At 38.0% G+C, this 15,299-nt stretch overlaps 1 protein-coding gene across 1 annotated transcript in view; it reads right to left on the bottom strand.

Annotated features, from left to right (window-relative positions):
* Positions 1 to 15,299, bottom strand: part of AK9 (adenylate kinase 9) — a 61,819-nt gene that overhangs the window by 24,540 nt on the left and 21,980 nt on the right. Inside the window, exons 15-24 of the mRNA XM_087919702.1 lie at positions 12,605 to 12,691; positions 11,044 to 11,195; positions 8,322 to 8,478; positions 7,592 to 7,698; positions 6,606 to 6,739; positions 6,237 to 6,292; positions 5,243 to 5,299; positions 4,241 to 4,315; positions 2,355 to 2,432; positions 1,425 to 1,631 (exon numbers count right to left, since the gene is read on the bottom strand). Of these exons, the coding sequence (XP_087775828.1) occupies positions 1,425 to 1,631; positions 2,355 to 2,432; positions 4,241 to 4,315; positions 5,243 to 5,299; positions 6,237 to 6,292; positions 6,606 to 6,739; positions 7,592 to 7,698; positions 8,322 to 8,478; positions 11,044 to 11,195; positions 12,605 to 12,691 (1,110 nt within the window). The remainder of the gene's footprint in view (positions 1 to 1,424; positions 1,632 to 2,354; positions 2,433 to 4,240; positions 4,316 to 5,242; positions 5,300 to 6,236; positions 6,293 to 6,605; positions 6,740 to 7,591; positions 7,699 to 8,321; positions 8,479 to 11,043; positions 11,196 to 12,604; positions 12,692 to 15,299) is intronic.

The raw sequence follows: 15,299 nt of genomic DNA, 5'->3' as shown, positions 1-15,299 counted from the left end.
CCTCTCCCATTACTGCTATTAAGCCTGATTTCACCCAGTCTATAATTTTTTCTTGCCTAAGTGTAGGACTTTACTTTTCTCTACACTGAATTTCATTTTGTTAGATATGGCCCAGTGTTCTAGTCTGACAAGATCCATCTGGATCTTGAGCCTATCTTCTTGGGTGTTTATTCCTACCAGCTTAGTATCATCTACAAATTTGGTAAGTTCCCCTTCTATTCCCTCATCTAAGTCGTTAATGAAGATATTGAAGAGTACTGGGCCTAAGACAGAACCTTGTGGCACCCCACTGCTTACTTCCCTCTATGTAGACTTAGACCCATTAAGGACTACTTGTTTTGGGAGCTTCCTAGCCTCAGAGGAGCCTCGGGGGGGCATTTTTGCTCCCCTAAGGCTGCTCTGGAACTCTGGAAGGCAAAAAATGGAGGGGGGGCTGAGCTCCTCCCTCCATTTTTTGCCTTCCTGGGCCTCAGCAAGGAGAATCCCGGCTCAGCTGATCTATACACAGCTGATTGTTGGGAGGAAAAAAAAATACCTTAGGCGAATGTCGGGTGGGTAAGTGAGCATCGGGCAGGAGGGTGACTGGATTGGGGGCATGGCCAGCCAGAAGTTACTACCGGTTTGGCAACTCACGCCAAATTCTTGCTACCGGTTTGCCTGATCCAGTGTGAACCGGCTGAATACCACCACTGGTACAGAAGTTTAGACACTAGTCTATGTGGAAGAATTGTGTTAAATTCTTGTGTCAAATTCTAAAAATTGTGTTAAATGTCTTTTCTAAGAGACAATTGAGCAGGAAAAGCCATCATATTTGAAAAGTATATCTTCCTTTCATTCATTCTCTTCAAATAGACTATAATTAATTGCATCCTCTGATTTTCTGGAAGAAAAAATAAGTCCTGTTTTGTTCATTTATCTCTAGATGAAGCCACTCAGCTTGGTCAACATTGCCTTGAATTTCATAATCAAATGGCAAGAACACTTTTCTATTTCCTTCTATTCTCCTGCTGGCAGTCCATTTAAAAAAAGCCTTTTAAAATGTTCTATCTTAGTATATGAATACTTTTTCTGATATGAATAAAAGAAGTCATGTTGATTATTTACAATAGTGCATTCATATTAAAACAGCCTTTTTATTAAACCAATTAAAGGGTTATAGGATGTTAAATATTAACTTCAAATGATGTTCTTCCTGTTATTATTTATTTTCTAAGTAGTAGAAGCGCGTGTACATACAATTACATTGGCTGCAATTATAAGATGTTATTAGCCTCTTCAGAAATAGCTCATAACTTGTACAAGCTTGCTTTAACCAAATTTTATTTATAATTTGAAGAAATTGTTAATAAAACAAAGCCAAAAACCGCCCAAAATCTCCCGAGGAAGAAATAATTTTGAAAGAACAGTGAATGTGAATTACTTACGTTGCATAGCTTGTACACTCTTATTAAGCAGCTTTTCTGGAGTCTGCTCATCAATCTCCAATTCAGTAATCTGGACCAAAGGTGATTCTGCAACGTGTGCCTCTAATTTTTGCCAGTTATTTTGGAACTGGCTGAGCTTGTTTTTAAATGGCTCTATTTCTACTACATCTGGAAAACCACCCTCAGGATATTCAGGCATTGTGACTCCTAAACAAATCAAGTTGCATTTTAGGAAACAATTATGTATTAACAGTTATTTATTAACACATAAGATGCTCTCTTATGTGTGCTGGCAAGACTTTCTTCTTGATACTCTGTCCAGTTCTTATGGAGCCACAATGGAAGACTTCACAAGAAGGAGGACGGACAAACTAAATAGACCTGGGAGGACTTCTGCAGAAGTTCAGAAATCTGAAAGGGGGAGGGAGAAATACTTAACAAGTGAAATTCCTTTAGTAGCTCAATGAGAAATAGGTCTGCCAATGAAACTATTGAGGGAAAAATGAAAAATTGGATAGAGGAAGCATGAAGTATTCTAAAAAAGGACATAGCGACAGCAATAGCACATAGACTTATATACTGCTTTACAGTGCTTTACAGCCCTCTCTGTAAGCGGTTTATAGAGTCAGCATATTGCCCCCAACAATCTGGATCCTCATTTTTCCCATTTCAGAAGGATGGAAGGTGAGATTTGAACTGTCAAATTGCAGGCAGCTGGCAGTCAGCAGAAGTAGCCTAGAGCACTCAAACCACTGTGCCACCGTGGCTCATAACTGCAACATTAAACTGGGACAGGACACACAACCAAAGTTTGTTTCAACTATACATTTTTAAGAAAAAGAATTGGAATGATTATATAAAGCCATTCTTTGTGAGTTATTCAATGCAGACCACCCCGTGGCAGGATGAGTGACCCAGTTAATCACTAACCTAGTTCAGATGCAATACTTTTCAGGTGTTCATATTGTGATACAGATTTTTTTTCACTTTCAGGGGGTTCTGTTGATTCTGTGGAGACCCGGAGAGAATCATTATTACTTAATTTTGCATAGTGTATTTGAAATGTTAAGAGCTTTCAAAATATTTAGGAAATTAGCAGTTTTGGTCTTCTCCAAATTTTCACTTTGTAGGCTTTGCTTCTGAAAGTTTATCAACTTAAGCCAGTAAGAATATATATGCACACACACACACATACATATACACCGCTCAAAAAAATAAAGGGAACACTTAAACAACACAATATAACTCCAAGTCAATCACACTTCTGTGAAATCAAATTGTCCACTTAGGTACCAACACTGATTGACAATCAATTTCACATGCTGTTGTGCAAATGGAATAGACAACAGGTGGAAAGCATAGGCAGTTAGCAAGACATCCCCAATAAAGGAGTGGTTCTGCAGGTGGTGACCACAGACCACTTCTCAGTTCCTATGCTTTCTGGCTGATGGTTTGGTGCTTTCACTCTAGTGGTAGCATGAGACGGAGTCTACAACCACACAAGTGGCTCAGGTAGTGCAGCTTATCCAGGATGGCACATCAATGTGAGCTGTGGCAAGAAGGTTTGCTGTGTCTGTCAGTGAAGTGTCCAGAGCATGGAGGTGATACCAGGAGACAGGCCAGTACATCAGGAGACATGGAGGACGCCATAGGAGGGCAACAACCCAGCATCAGGACTGCTACCTCCGCCTTTGTGTAAGGAGGGACAGGAGGAACACTGCCAGAGCACTGCAAAATGACCTCCAACAGGCCACAAATGTGCATGTGGCTGCTCAAACGGTCAGAAACAGACTCCATGAGGGTGGTATGAGGGCCCGACGTCCACAGGTGGGGGTTGTGCTTATAGCCCAACACCATACAGGACGTTTGGCATTTGCCAGAGAACACAAAGATTGGCAAATTCGCCACTGGCGCCCTGTGCTCTTCACAGATGAAAGCAGGTTCACACTGAGCACATGTGACAGACATGACAGGGTCTGGAGACACCGTGGAGAACGTTCTGCTGCCTGCAACATCCTCCAGAGTGACCGGTTTGGCAGTGGGTCAGTAATGGTGTGGGGTGGCATTTCTTTAGAGGGCTGCACAGCCCTCCATGTGCTCACCAGAGGAAGCCTGACTGCCATTAGGTACCGAGATGAGATCCTCAGACCCCTTGTGAGACCATACGCTGGTGCAGTTGGCCCTGGGTTCCTCCTAATGCAAGACAATGATAGACCTCATGTGGCTAGAGTGTCAGCAGTTCCTGCAGGACGAAGGCATTGATGCTATGGACTGGCCTGCCCGTTCCCCAGACCTGAATCCAATTGAGCACATCTGGTACATCATGTCTCGCTTTGTCCACCAATGCCACGTTGCACCACAGACTGTCCAGGAGTTGGGGGATGCTTTAGTCCAGGTGTGGGAGGAGATCCCTCAGGAGACCATCCGCCAACTCATCAGGAGCATGCCCAGGCATTGTAGGGAGGTCATACAGGCATATGGAGGCCACACACACTACTGAGCCTCATTCTGGTAAGAATATTTCATTCATTCAGACCTAGGATGTCTTATTTTTGTGTTCCCTTTATTTTTTTGAGCAGTGTATATTAGATGGTGATAAATAACGAAATATAAATAGTGATATTTAATAAATACATTGGTGATGATGATGATAGATTTATAAGCCCATCAAATTACAGATGCTCTTTGTATCTTAACATTAAAAATACAGTGAAAACAAAACACTAATAGTGACATAGGATTAAAGGAATAAAAATAGTTGTCTCCTTTAATGAACTATATATATATATATATATATATGTGTATATAAATCTAACCTGTCTTAGATTCTTGTTCTGTAGAGTCTGTAGAAACCTGTGCTTCAGTACTCTGATCTACAAGCTGCACTGTTTCTGTAAACAGGTATATAAAAACACTGATGTTTCTTATTAAATGAATTTCCCCTGATCCATGCAATCATGGTAAAGCTAAAAAATATGCCAAGAAACCATAAAGTTATAGAGAACTGAAGATTATTAAAATAAAACTATTGAATAAAAGTTAATGCAAATTGTACAAAGAAGGGAGACAGTCTAATTATGTTAATTTGTCATGTATAATTGCTGTGATGCAAATTCGACTGGAACTTCAATAGCTGGTACCAAGGAGGTAAGCTGATTTTCACATTCAATCTTTCCATTATGTAATTGAAAAAAAAACCCCATAATTGTATTCTTTAGGATAGCTGCTGTCAGTCTTTATAACATGACCTGTTTTAGTTCTTCAAAAGCCTTGGCAGTATCCCCACAGGTTCCATATATTGTTACAAAATTATAATTTTAAATGTGAATAAAGAGGAAAATTATTAATACATCATTGGAGAGTAACTTTGTCAATATTACTTTGTAATATGTAATTTCTGTGAAATTTTAATTTCTTTGTGATCATTCTGCCCAATGCATACTTAAGTCGTGTGCTTGGGATGTATAATTTTACAGGCCATATGTGGCTCTCAATAACTCACATATTAGCATTTTAGATATTAATCTGCTAGTAGGATTCAAATGACATCTTAGTTCAGTCAGTGCAGAAATGGGTGTTTCCATATGAGAATTATACTTTAAGAATGTCTTAACAGACAGAATAATACTAGAACATTGTCAAAGAAATTGGAAAATGAATACATGGTAAGAAAAATACTTTGCTGCCCTCAGATTTTCTATAGCAAAGATACAGACACAATAATGTAATAAAACAACTTGATGCTTGTCAGAAAACAAAGATATCTGTGATATCCTAGCCTCCGGATATTTCTTTCTGTTTAGATTCAGAAAAATCACCTTGTCCTGGTTGGCCTCTTTCAATCCCAAAGCTACCTTCCAGAAACTCCGTAGATTCTATAAATATAAGAAAAATGTTTTTATGGAAACATTTATTTTGGAACTTGTGGGACTGTACTATAAACAATATAAACAGTTAAGAAAGTTATCAGACAACCCAAAATTAGATCCCAATTTAGGCTTTAGAAAAACATATAATACAATCAGACCAGAATCCTAAAATTACAAATAAAGAGAGTGCTAGATTCCACAGTTTAGAACAGGGGTGTCAAACTCAGGTCCCCGGGACCAGATCCGGCCCATGGGGTGCTTAGATCTGGCCCACGGGGCTGCCCTGGAAACAGCAAAGGACTAGCCCGTGGTGCCTCTGCCAGCAAAATGGAGCTTGGGAGGGCCGCAGGTAGAGGATTGCAAGAGGCCATTAGAGCAAAAAACGAAGCTCGGGAGCCCGTTTTCGCTGGCAGAATACTCAGGCCATCACAGGCGCCCCCCAATACGAGTGACATCGAGCTGACAATGCCTACTCTGGTCTGCAGCCCTCTGAGGTCAAACACAACCCTAATGCAGCCCTCAATGAAATAGAGTTTGATGCCCCTGGTTTAGAGTTATAAGGAATATTTGCACATCCATGAGATTTCATCCATTTTCAGCACTTGGAATAATTGCTTGGGCTAGCCATTAGAAATTGATGGCCTCACATCTGTGGAATTTATTTCCTGATACTGTTATGAGGCTCTTGCCCAAGCCATTCATTTGCTTAATTTCTCCTAATGCACTTATAATGTGCATCAGCTACCTTTTTTATGTTTTGCCTGTCCTATTCATATATTCTATGAGTATGTATGGTTGGCATGATGAATGGTAGAGATAGGGTCATGTCCCAAGATTTAAATTCTTCCTTGTTAGTAGTGTTGTGAGTTTAACAATATGATTAATATGCACAAAATTAACTTCATTGCTGTAATAATTCTAAATACACAATTGTATTTCTTACCTCTCTCTTCAGCAGATTCCTCAGCTTGCAATTTTAATATTTCTTGCAGTTCTCTTCTGCAATTAGAAGTTCAAGCAATTTATTATTTATTTAGCATAAGATGAGAACATGACAGAAGAGAAGTAAACATAGAGACACGGTACATGCAATTATAAGTAAAACGTGGCCTCATAAGTGGATCTCCAATTCAGCTATCCAGGCAATTGCCTCTGGTGTTCATTCAGATCTTCTAGGGAATAAGAGAACACATGTTGTGGGCAATCTTGCCCAATTTGCTTAATAATTTGCATATCAGCATCACAATCGCATCAAGGGGAATCTTACCATCCCCACTGCTACAGGGCAGAGGCAATACTTCCAGTATCACACCTAATTGTGTTCAATTTCGACCAGAAAAAGGCAGTCAAGTCAAAAGCCGTTGGTTTGGTAGAGGGATCACTAATGGTCAAGCCACAAGTAGGTATCTTGGACCATTTCTCTCTCCAGGCATTCTTAGGGTTAAACTGGGTAGATGTTTGTCATGTCCCCATCAGAGCCTGAATCTGTAGAGGAGGATAAGCCAGAGCTGAAGCCGATGGAGATTGAAGGGGTGGGCTTCTTTGGCTTTGGAGGAATGTTGGAAGGAGCAGCGAAGAAGAAAACTGAAGAAGCTTCTTGGATGAGAAGCTACATGTCTTCCAAGAAAAACCAGAAAGTTAGTTGCCTCTTGAAAAAAGTGCCTTTAGGACAACCATGACCTGAATGACTGAGAATCTCCATAGACAAAGCCAAGGCTGTTGTTCATAGGGTGTTAGCATCAGCATCGCAGGATGTTCCAGCCAATCTGTTCAGTAAATTGCTGTGGCTTTTTGCAGCCGTTTTTCCAGGTGTCGCTGGCAGGTTAATGATCTGCCCAGTGTTACCCTTAGGTACTTTGGATAATTATTACATTGTAAAATACAGTTCTAGAACTTCACTGAAGGCTGGTAATTTGCTTATCTATTGCTGAGGTGGAATGTGGCTACTTCCATTTTTGTTAGGCTTGGTTGGAGGTGCCATTTTTTGAAGTAGAATTCAAACAATTCAAATGATAATATAACATGAATGAAAATGAACTGCAATCTTCCTGAATATCAATTATTCTAAAAAAAATATCTAAAATCAGTCTAACAGGTTATACACATTTTGGGGAAAAAGAATAGTTGAATCTGGACTGGGCTTCTTAGCAATTAAATTTACTCTTAAAGGTAAGCCATGGCGCAAAAGAATACCAGGGTTTGGGTTTTTTTTTTTTTACATCGACCAATCTTCATTGTAGTCTGTTTTAATTAACTCTTTTTCTTCCCCCTCCCCTCTCCAAATACTTGCTTTGCTTCTTCTTCCTCTTGTTTCTTTTTCAAAGCATCATCTATTAGCCTTTGCATTATCTGAACATCAATTTCTTCTTTATGTGCTTCGTACAGTCTATGCAGTATTAGCTGTCCTGCAATATAATAGGAAACAATGCATCAGAAAAGGGCTGTCAGAAACTATACAACTTTTTTTTAAAAAGATACATTGTTGATCCCAATAATAATGCTTAACTGCATAATGCTCCCGATAATAACAATGAACTGTATTAGATAGTGTTCTTTAGGCAATTGCTTTAAATGTTTTAAGAAATCAAATGTCTTTCAATACCTGGATAAATTCAGTTGAGTAGCTGAAGGAAATAAATAGTATATCACTATTTATGCCTCACTTTAATGAATGTATGCATTAATCAAGGAATTAAACTGGTGGTAAAGTAGGATATAGTCATGGTAGGATTAATGTATCAATTCTCTGTACAGTTCTTTTCTATGTTATTTGCAAATTGAAACTGAAAATTTTTTTAAAGCAGGGTTTGAATCTCTAGCTATGGTCAGGCTTCAGGTTCCCTAACTTCTGATTAGCGATATTGGATGAGACTGATGGGAATTGGAATCCAACAACAACATCCACATTTTTAGAGATTGAATTCCACAGCTTGGAAAAAGAATGTGTTGAAAACTTAACCACTTCAGCTATGATGGTTATTCCTTAAGTGACATTCATTTATATATTCCTGTCTAAATATGCACTAACCATTTTGTTCAACGTTTTTCAAACAAATCACAATGTCAGGTAGGAGTCCTTTTTCTAACAAAGCAATCCAATGTTCTACCAGTGGAGGGAAATTATCTACCACCCATCCTCCTTTACATGCAGCTCCAGGATATCTGCTTGAATTTGTCTTCTGTAGCTGAAATAAAAGAGTGCAATTAGCATATTAAATGGTTGAATGTGCAGAATGACAGGTGCATTGTTTAGAATAAAGATACATTTTTGAGCTCAGTTGATTGACTTGCATAATTTCTATCCTCAGAATAGAATTTTCATCAACTATTGCAACGAGCTAATTCATTAAAAATTATTTTACATATCAGAGAGAGACCGCTACAAAATTATTACAATCTGCACTTGCTAGGCAAAACCCTTTTCCTATAATTCTATAATAACCCTGTTGTTCTAAAGCAAGGGTATCAAACTTGAATCATCGCAGCGGCATCACGTGATATATAGAGACTTCCCCACCTTCGCTAAATTGGGCGGGGGTGTGACCAGAGCATGATGCATCTGGCTTGCAGGCCGCGAGTTTGACAGCCCTGTTCTAAAGACTCATTTTTTTGTTCAGTCCTTACATATAATTCAGATAACAGAATAACAGAGTTGGAAGGGACCTTGGAGGTCTTCTAGTCCAACCCCCTGCTCAGGCAGGAAACCCTATACCGGTGGTGGTTTGCTGGCAACAATCAGGTGGACATTCCCGAGAAGCCTGTGCTGGATGTGAGTGAGAGCAGGATGATTCATGGAAGAGCAGCACAGGTGAGTCGGGAGTAAGAATGCTAATTAATGGCCCCTCCCTCTGGGGAATATAAGTCTGGTTTCAAACGGCTTTTGCCTTTGCAAAAGGCAAAAGTTCGAAGGAGTTAGTGTGATGATTACAGACTCTGATTTATTGAACTAATTGGCTGCAAGCCATCTGTTATCTACAAAGAGGGTTGTGGAATAAAGCCGTGAACATTTCAGTTTTGGAGTTTATCTGTGTTTGCTCTCAGAAACTTCGGCTGGGACAGAACAATACCATTTCAGACAAATGGTCATCCAATCTCTTCTTTAAAAATTCCAGTGTTGGAGCAGAAGTTGTAAATAGGGATTCTTGCCAGAGCAGGCGGTTAGAATGAAGATCTCCAAGGTCCCTTCCAACTCTTGTTATTTTGTTAAATGATTATCAAATTGTTGTAGCCCTATGATTTTTCTGGGACTGTTCCAAGAAGATTTTTTAGAGTTTACTGGCTTTGCAATACTTAGCTCCCTTTCTTTTTTGCTTTCCGATTATTAAATTTAGAACATTTAAAGAAACGGCCTTTTCATTTTTCTTTGGATGGTTCTTTTTAATTAAGCTAATATCAAGTATCCTTCTTGTGCTGGGAGTGGAAGAAGCAGAAATCCAGAGTGGGCCACTAACAGTGAAAGCCTGCATTAGTTTGTTCAAGAATAATGTTTATCATGCTTATTGAGGGTTTCTTGCACACCACTCTCATCACCTCTCTGCCTATCAATAAAATAGCAACAGCAATAAAATAGATATGGCTTGCAAACACAAATCCTTTAATTAATAAAAATATAACATTTCATGTGAAGATTATGTGAAGATTATATTTTTGTGAATAAAAAAGATGAAGCAAAGCATTGGTAAATAATACAGCATTATGTTGAATTCTGCATGGAACACTGCATGAATCAGAGATTTGATGTTTGGAACACTAAAAACATTTCATCTTTCTGGCCAACAATATTTTTATAAGTTGCAAAGGAATGTCTGTAGACCTACAACATCCACACAGATTTTTTTTTTCTTTGTGGTCAATTACGTGTTAAAGAAGTGACATTTGGCGACCAGCATAACTGGAAACACTGGAATGAGAGTTACATTCATTTCGGGAAGTTCTGCGAATGAAAAGCAGATTTCCTCGAGATTTAAAAACAGAAACAAAAATGCATCAGATTCACAATGAAAATGGCAGGTCCCTAGTATACCATAGTGATTACAAGACATTTCAACATTTTTTATTAGAGATTTTGTTTAGAAATTGTTCAATCTTGTCTGATTCTTGGAGACTGCCTGGACAAATCTCCATAGTTTTCTTGACAAGATTTTTCAAAAATGGCTTGCCTTCTTCCTAGGACCAAGAGAAAGTGACTGGACCCAAGTTACCCAGCTGTCTTTATGCCTATGGCATAATTATAAAGCACAGACTCCTGGTTTAAAGCCTAATGCTTTAACCACTATAACAAACTGGCTCTCTTTAGAAATCTTAGAGAAGTCTAATTTTTTTTTTAGTAACAACAACATTCTTCTATAGCCCCAAAAATCCTTTGTAAGAAAAGGACATTACAAAATTCAAAATGCCTCTGGGACATAAAATGTATAATATACAAAAAGAGAAGAGCATTCTAAAAATGAGTAATGGGGAACAATTAAAGACTTTTTAAAAGGATATTCTCCAATTATGAGAAAGGCGTACTTTGGGGTTTCTTAATAGCTCTAATAAATGACATATTCCAGACTGATTGTTTCTATGCCATAGTGAAATTACTCTCTGTATGCAAACACTAGAATTTAGATTTAAACTAATCTGTAATCTTCCATATAACATTCGAAATTGGTAATTATTTACATAATTTTAAATACATTAAATAACATGCTGGTTATAGAAAGATCTTTCTATCATGCATGCCTTTCATTTGAGCCTGGTGCTTTTACCTCTTCAATAGTTTCTTCTAATACGTCCGCATATGTTTCTGGTGGCAGAGTAATTGGAGACAGCATTGCAGCTTCTAGAGCGCTCTGGACCACTTCTTGGATATCTGGATGGTCAAGAGGGATCTCTGACTCTGCTGGTACTGATGAGATATCTGCTTATTATATAGAAAAAAAAATCCATGTGTAAGTATCTATATAGTAAATATAGTGAACACTAAAAAATCCTGTTAATATTACTACATGGAATGGAAGCTTGCATTAGTGGAATAAAAAGGCCCTCTTTTTCAAATCTGAACTGAAGGATTGTATGAACTTCTGAATAAATATGGTGGGAGCAGGGAGAAGAGGAAAAGGGGAAACGCCACTGCTTAAGCAAAATTCTGCCTATACAATGTTTGATAATGTTCTAGATGTTCTTTTGGACAGTTTAAAAAAAATACTGTACTGGTTTTGTTATGGGTTGAAAGAATGTATTACAAAATATAGATTTCATATTTAAGAAAGCTTGTTAGCGAGAGGGAGCCTGGCCCACACAAGAACATGTCTGTCTTCTCCTATTACTCATGATACTTAACAGATACTTAACAGATAATCAGAGTTGGAAGGGACCTTGTAGGTCATCTAGTCCAACCCCCTGCCCAAGCGGAGACCCTACACCATTTCTGACAAATGGCAATCCAATCTCTTCTTGAAAGTCTCAACTGATGAAGCTCCCACGACTTCCGAGGGCAAGCTGTTCCATTGGTTGATTGTTCTCACTGTCAGAAAGTTTCTCCTTGTTTCCAGGTTAAATCTCTCCTTTTTCAGTTTCCATCCATTATTCCTTGTCTGGCCTACAGGCGCTTTAGAAAATAGCTGATCCCTTCCTCCCTATGTGGCAGCCCCTCATACCAAATGTTGAAGAGAAATATTTAGGAAAGAAAGCATGGGCGAGGGGGGGAAATCTCATAGTGAGTTGCATACTGCCAGCAAAAGGAGCATTTATATTTGCAACCTGGGAGAATAAAAATTCTGATCCAGGAAGAAAGAAAGAGTCTCCTTATGTTAAGCGAAGGATAAAGTTTGACTCTTCCATTAATTTCACCATGACAAAGCAGGAAATGCAAGCGCTGTGCATCAAATCATGCCCAAATCATATAAGATAAATGATAGTGAAAGATGCCCATCTCCATAGCTCTCAATAACATATAAATGTTTGGATCAAGTGAGTAAAATACCCTATAACCCAGCAATAATTGATATTCTTCGATTACAGCAAATAATGCTTCCACTAGATATTTATTATTAAGGCCGATTACTTCGGCCTTTTAAGGTAGGCCAAGTCATAAAACAGACTTCACAAATCTGAACTCTATTCTGATATAGAAGACGGAGGGAGTGGGAGAGAAAAAACCAGAATCTTGACAGTCCAACTGAATTTTCTCCTCCTGCCCTCTTATACCCTTAGTGAATTAGGGCAGAGTCAATCTGAGCTTTTAAATATACATTTTACATTGTTTTGTGGCTTAATGTACATAACCATCATTATTTCTGCCTAATTTCCACATTCTAGCCACAATACCTATTTGTTCTGCAGACTGGGATGAAGACATTTCTTCAGTCTCATCTTCTTCTTTTATTACACTCCCTTGTTTTATGGTACTGTCCTCTAGACAGGTATTAAGAGACATAAAATACAATGAGTTATGCAGACAACATCTTTCTGTGGACTCACATGGTTGGTTCACATAGTACTCTAAATCAGAACATGGTTTCTTTGATTTTGCTTAGACCTGCCACTGAAAAGAATGTATCAGGATTGACATCAACACAGGAAGGAACAATTATGCCAAGGATCTGTATGGTGTAAAAACAGGTTACATCTCTATTTGATTATCCTGGTGCAATTAAAAACCACACTGATCGATCTTTAAAATTTGGTATGCAGGAGCAAAGCTTAATAATGGTTACTGCAGGACATAGGAAGTAGAACTTTAAGTTTTCCCTTTCTGGCTATGATATCACTTGTGAAGTTAGTAACACAATTGTTAAGTGAATCTAGCTTCCCCATTGACTTTCCTTGTCAAAAGGTTACAAAAGGTAACCACATGACCCCAGAACACTACAACCATCATAAATATGAGTTGCCAAGTATCTGAATTTTGATCACATGAGGATGCTGTAATAGTTGTAAGTGTGAAAAACAGTCTTAAGTCACTTTTATCAGTGATCTTGTGACTTCAGTCACTTAAGTCAACTACCCGTATGTGCTTCAAAGGAACAACATCCCCAACTTTGGTAGAAAAATTTTGATCAGGAGAATAATGTAGGCGAGGGTTAATTTTTCTTCTTCTTCTGTGCCATAGCTTGCATATACTAGAGAATCCTTTTTTCTCCACTGTTTATTAGATTTTGCTAAAGAGATGGACAACATGCTTTTATAACATATAATTCTCACAAAGACATGCCTGGTCTTTAAATATTTACAGCTGGGAAATAAAAAAATGGGAGAGAATTTGAGAGAAAATTAAAAAAATAAAAACAAATGAATTTTAGCAAACAAAAGCTTAAGGAATGTTGACTTACACCACCCTCCAACATGTGATAACCCAGAAGTAAGTCTCATTGAATTCAGGTGAATTTAATCCTAGGGAATTGGAATAGGATTGCAGGCTTAAACTCATATCTGGTTGCTTAAACCAGTTGGGCATAACCATGAATCATAAAATACAGTGCAGCATATGTAATCGTGTCCTCAAAATGGACTTGCATGGATATCAGATCTGCTTTCAAATTCCATATAAAATAAAAATAATGTGTCTATTATCTATTGTATCTTGCTTACTGTTACTTCATAATTTTTCATAATTATGACTATCCTCCTTTGATATAAAAATAATTCAATTTAAGATTAAGAAATAACGTATGGCACATATTTTCCCATCCTTCCTTCATATAGTAGAGGAAAAGACTGGCCAAGTGAAAAAACACTTTACCTGCGGTTTATTTAAATTTCAACTAAATAAGAACAAACCAACTATAAATAATAGCTTCAGGACTGGGATGATTTAAATAGATAAATAACTCACTGGCTTTTAGCATCACAGGGAACTGGCAGGAGTAAAAATGGAAACAAAAGCTTCAATTTTTCACCTTATTTTAATAAAATAAGGGAAGGAAGAATGTTTGTGAAAAGTCTGAACTTTGTTGCTGTTACTTCATATAGTAGTAAATTATGATCTATTATTTTTTAATTAATTCAATGAATCATTCATTATAAGATGGTAAAATCTCAGCTTCAGGATTGGGACCATATAGATTTTAAAAACTCCACTTACAAATCTACATGTACAAGTAATGCTTCTGTATCAGAAAAAAAGATTTTGTCCTGTTATTTTGAACATGCAGGCAGACTCTTTTACAAATGAAAATATTCACTCCCTGCCACCCCCTACCCCCATTTTATCATATTACAGCAACTGAGAAATAATGCTAGATTTATTTCCATATCATAAGATTGTTTCATTCAAGACAACGACAAATTTGCATACAGACAGGAGGTTGTACAACTTTCCTCATGATGTAACCGGAACAATCTGGAACTGAACACACTCAAAACTGTAGAAATGGTGGTAGACTTTAGGAGAAACCCTCCCATGCTACCACCTCTTACAATACTAGACAACACAGTGTCAACAGCAGAGACCTTCAAATTTCTAGGTTCTATCATATCACAAGACCTAAAATGGACACCTAACATCAAAAACATCATCAAAAAAGCACAACAAAGAATGTTCTTTCTGCGCCAACTTAGAAAGCTCAAACTGCCCAAGGAGCTGCTGAAACAGAGGAATTATTGAGTCTGTCATCTGCACCTCTATAACTGTCTGGATTGGTTCTGCAACTCAACAAGACAGAGACTTCAGAGAGTAATTAGAACTGCAGAAAAAACAATCACTATCAACCTGCCTTCAATTGAGGATCTGTATTACTGCATGAGTCAAAAAGAAGACTGTGAAAATATTTACATCCTAGACATAAACTGTTTCAACTCCTTCCCTCAAAACAACCCTATAGAGCACTGCACACCAGAACAACTAGTTTTTTTCCGAAAGCCATCACTCTGCTAAACAAATAATTCCCTCAACACTGTTCAACTATTTACAAAGTCTGCACTACTATTACTGTTAATCTTCTCATCACTCCTTATCACCCATCCCCTCCCACTTGTAACTGCATGACTGTAACTTTGTCGCTTGTATGCTTATGATTATCTT

This window comes from Pseudonaja textilis, chromosome 1, assembly GCF_049901715.1.
Source record: "Pseudonaja textilis isolate UNSWEBS1 chromosome 1, rPseTex1.2, whole genome shotgun sequence".
In the NCBI taxonomy this organism is placed as follows: domain Eukaryota; kingdom Metazoa; phylum Chordata; class Lepidosauria; order Squamata; family Elapidae; genus Pseudonaja; species Pseudonaja textilis.
Note: the sequence above shows the minus strand (reverse complement) of the source record. Positions and strands in the feature narration are given on the sequence as shown.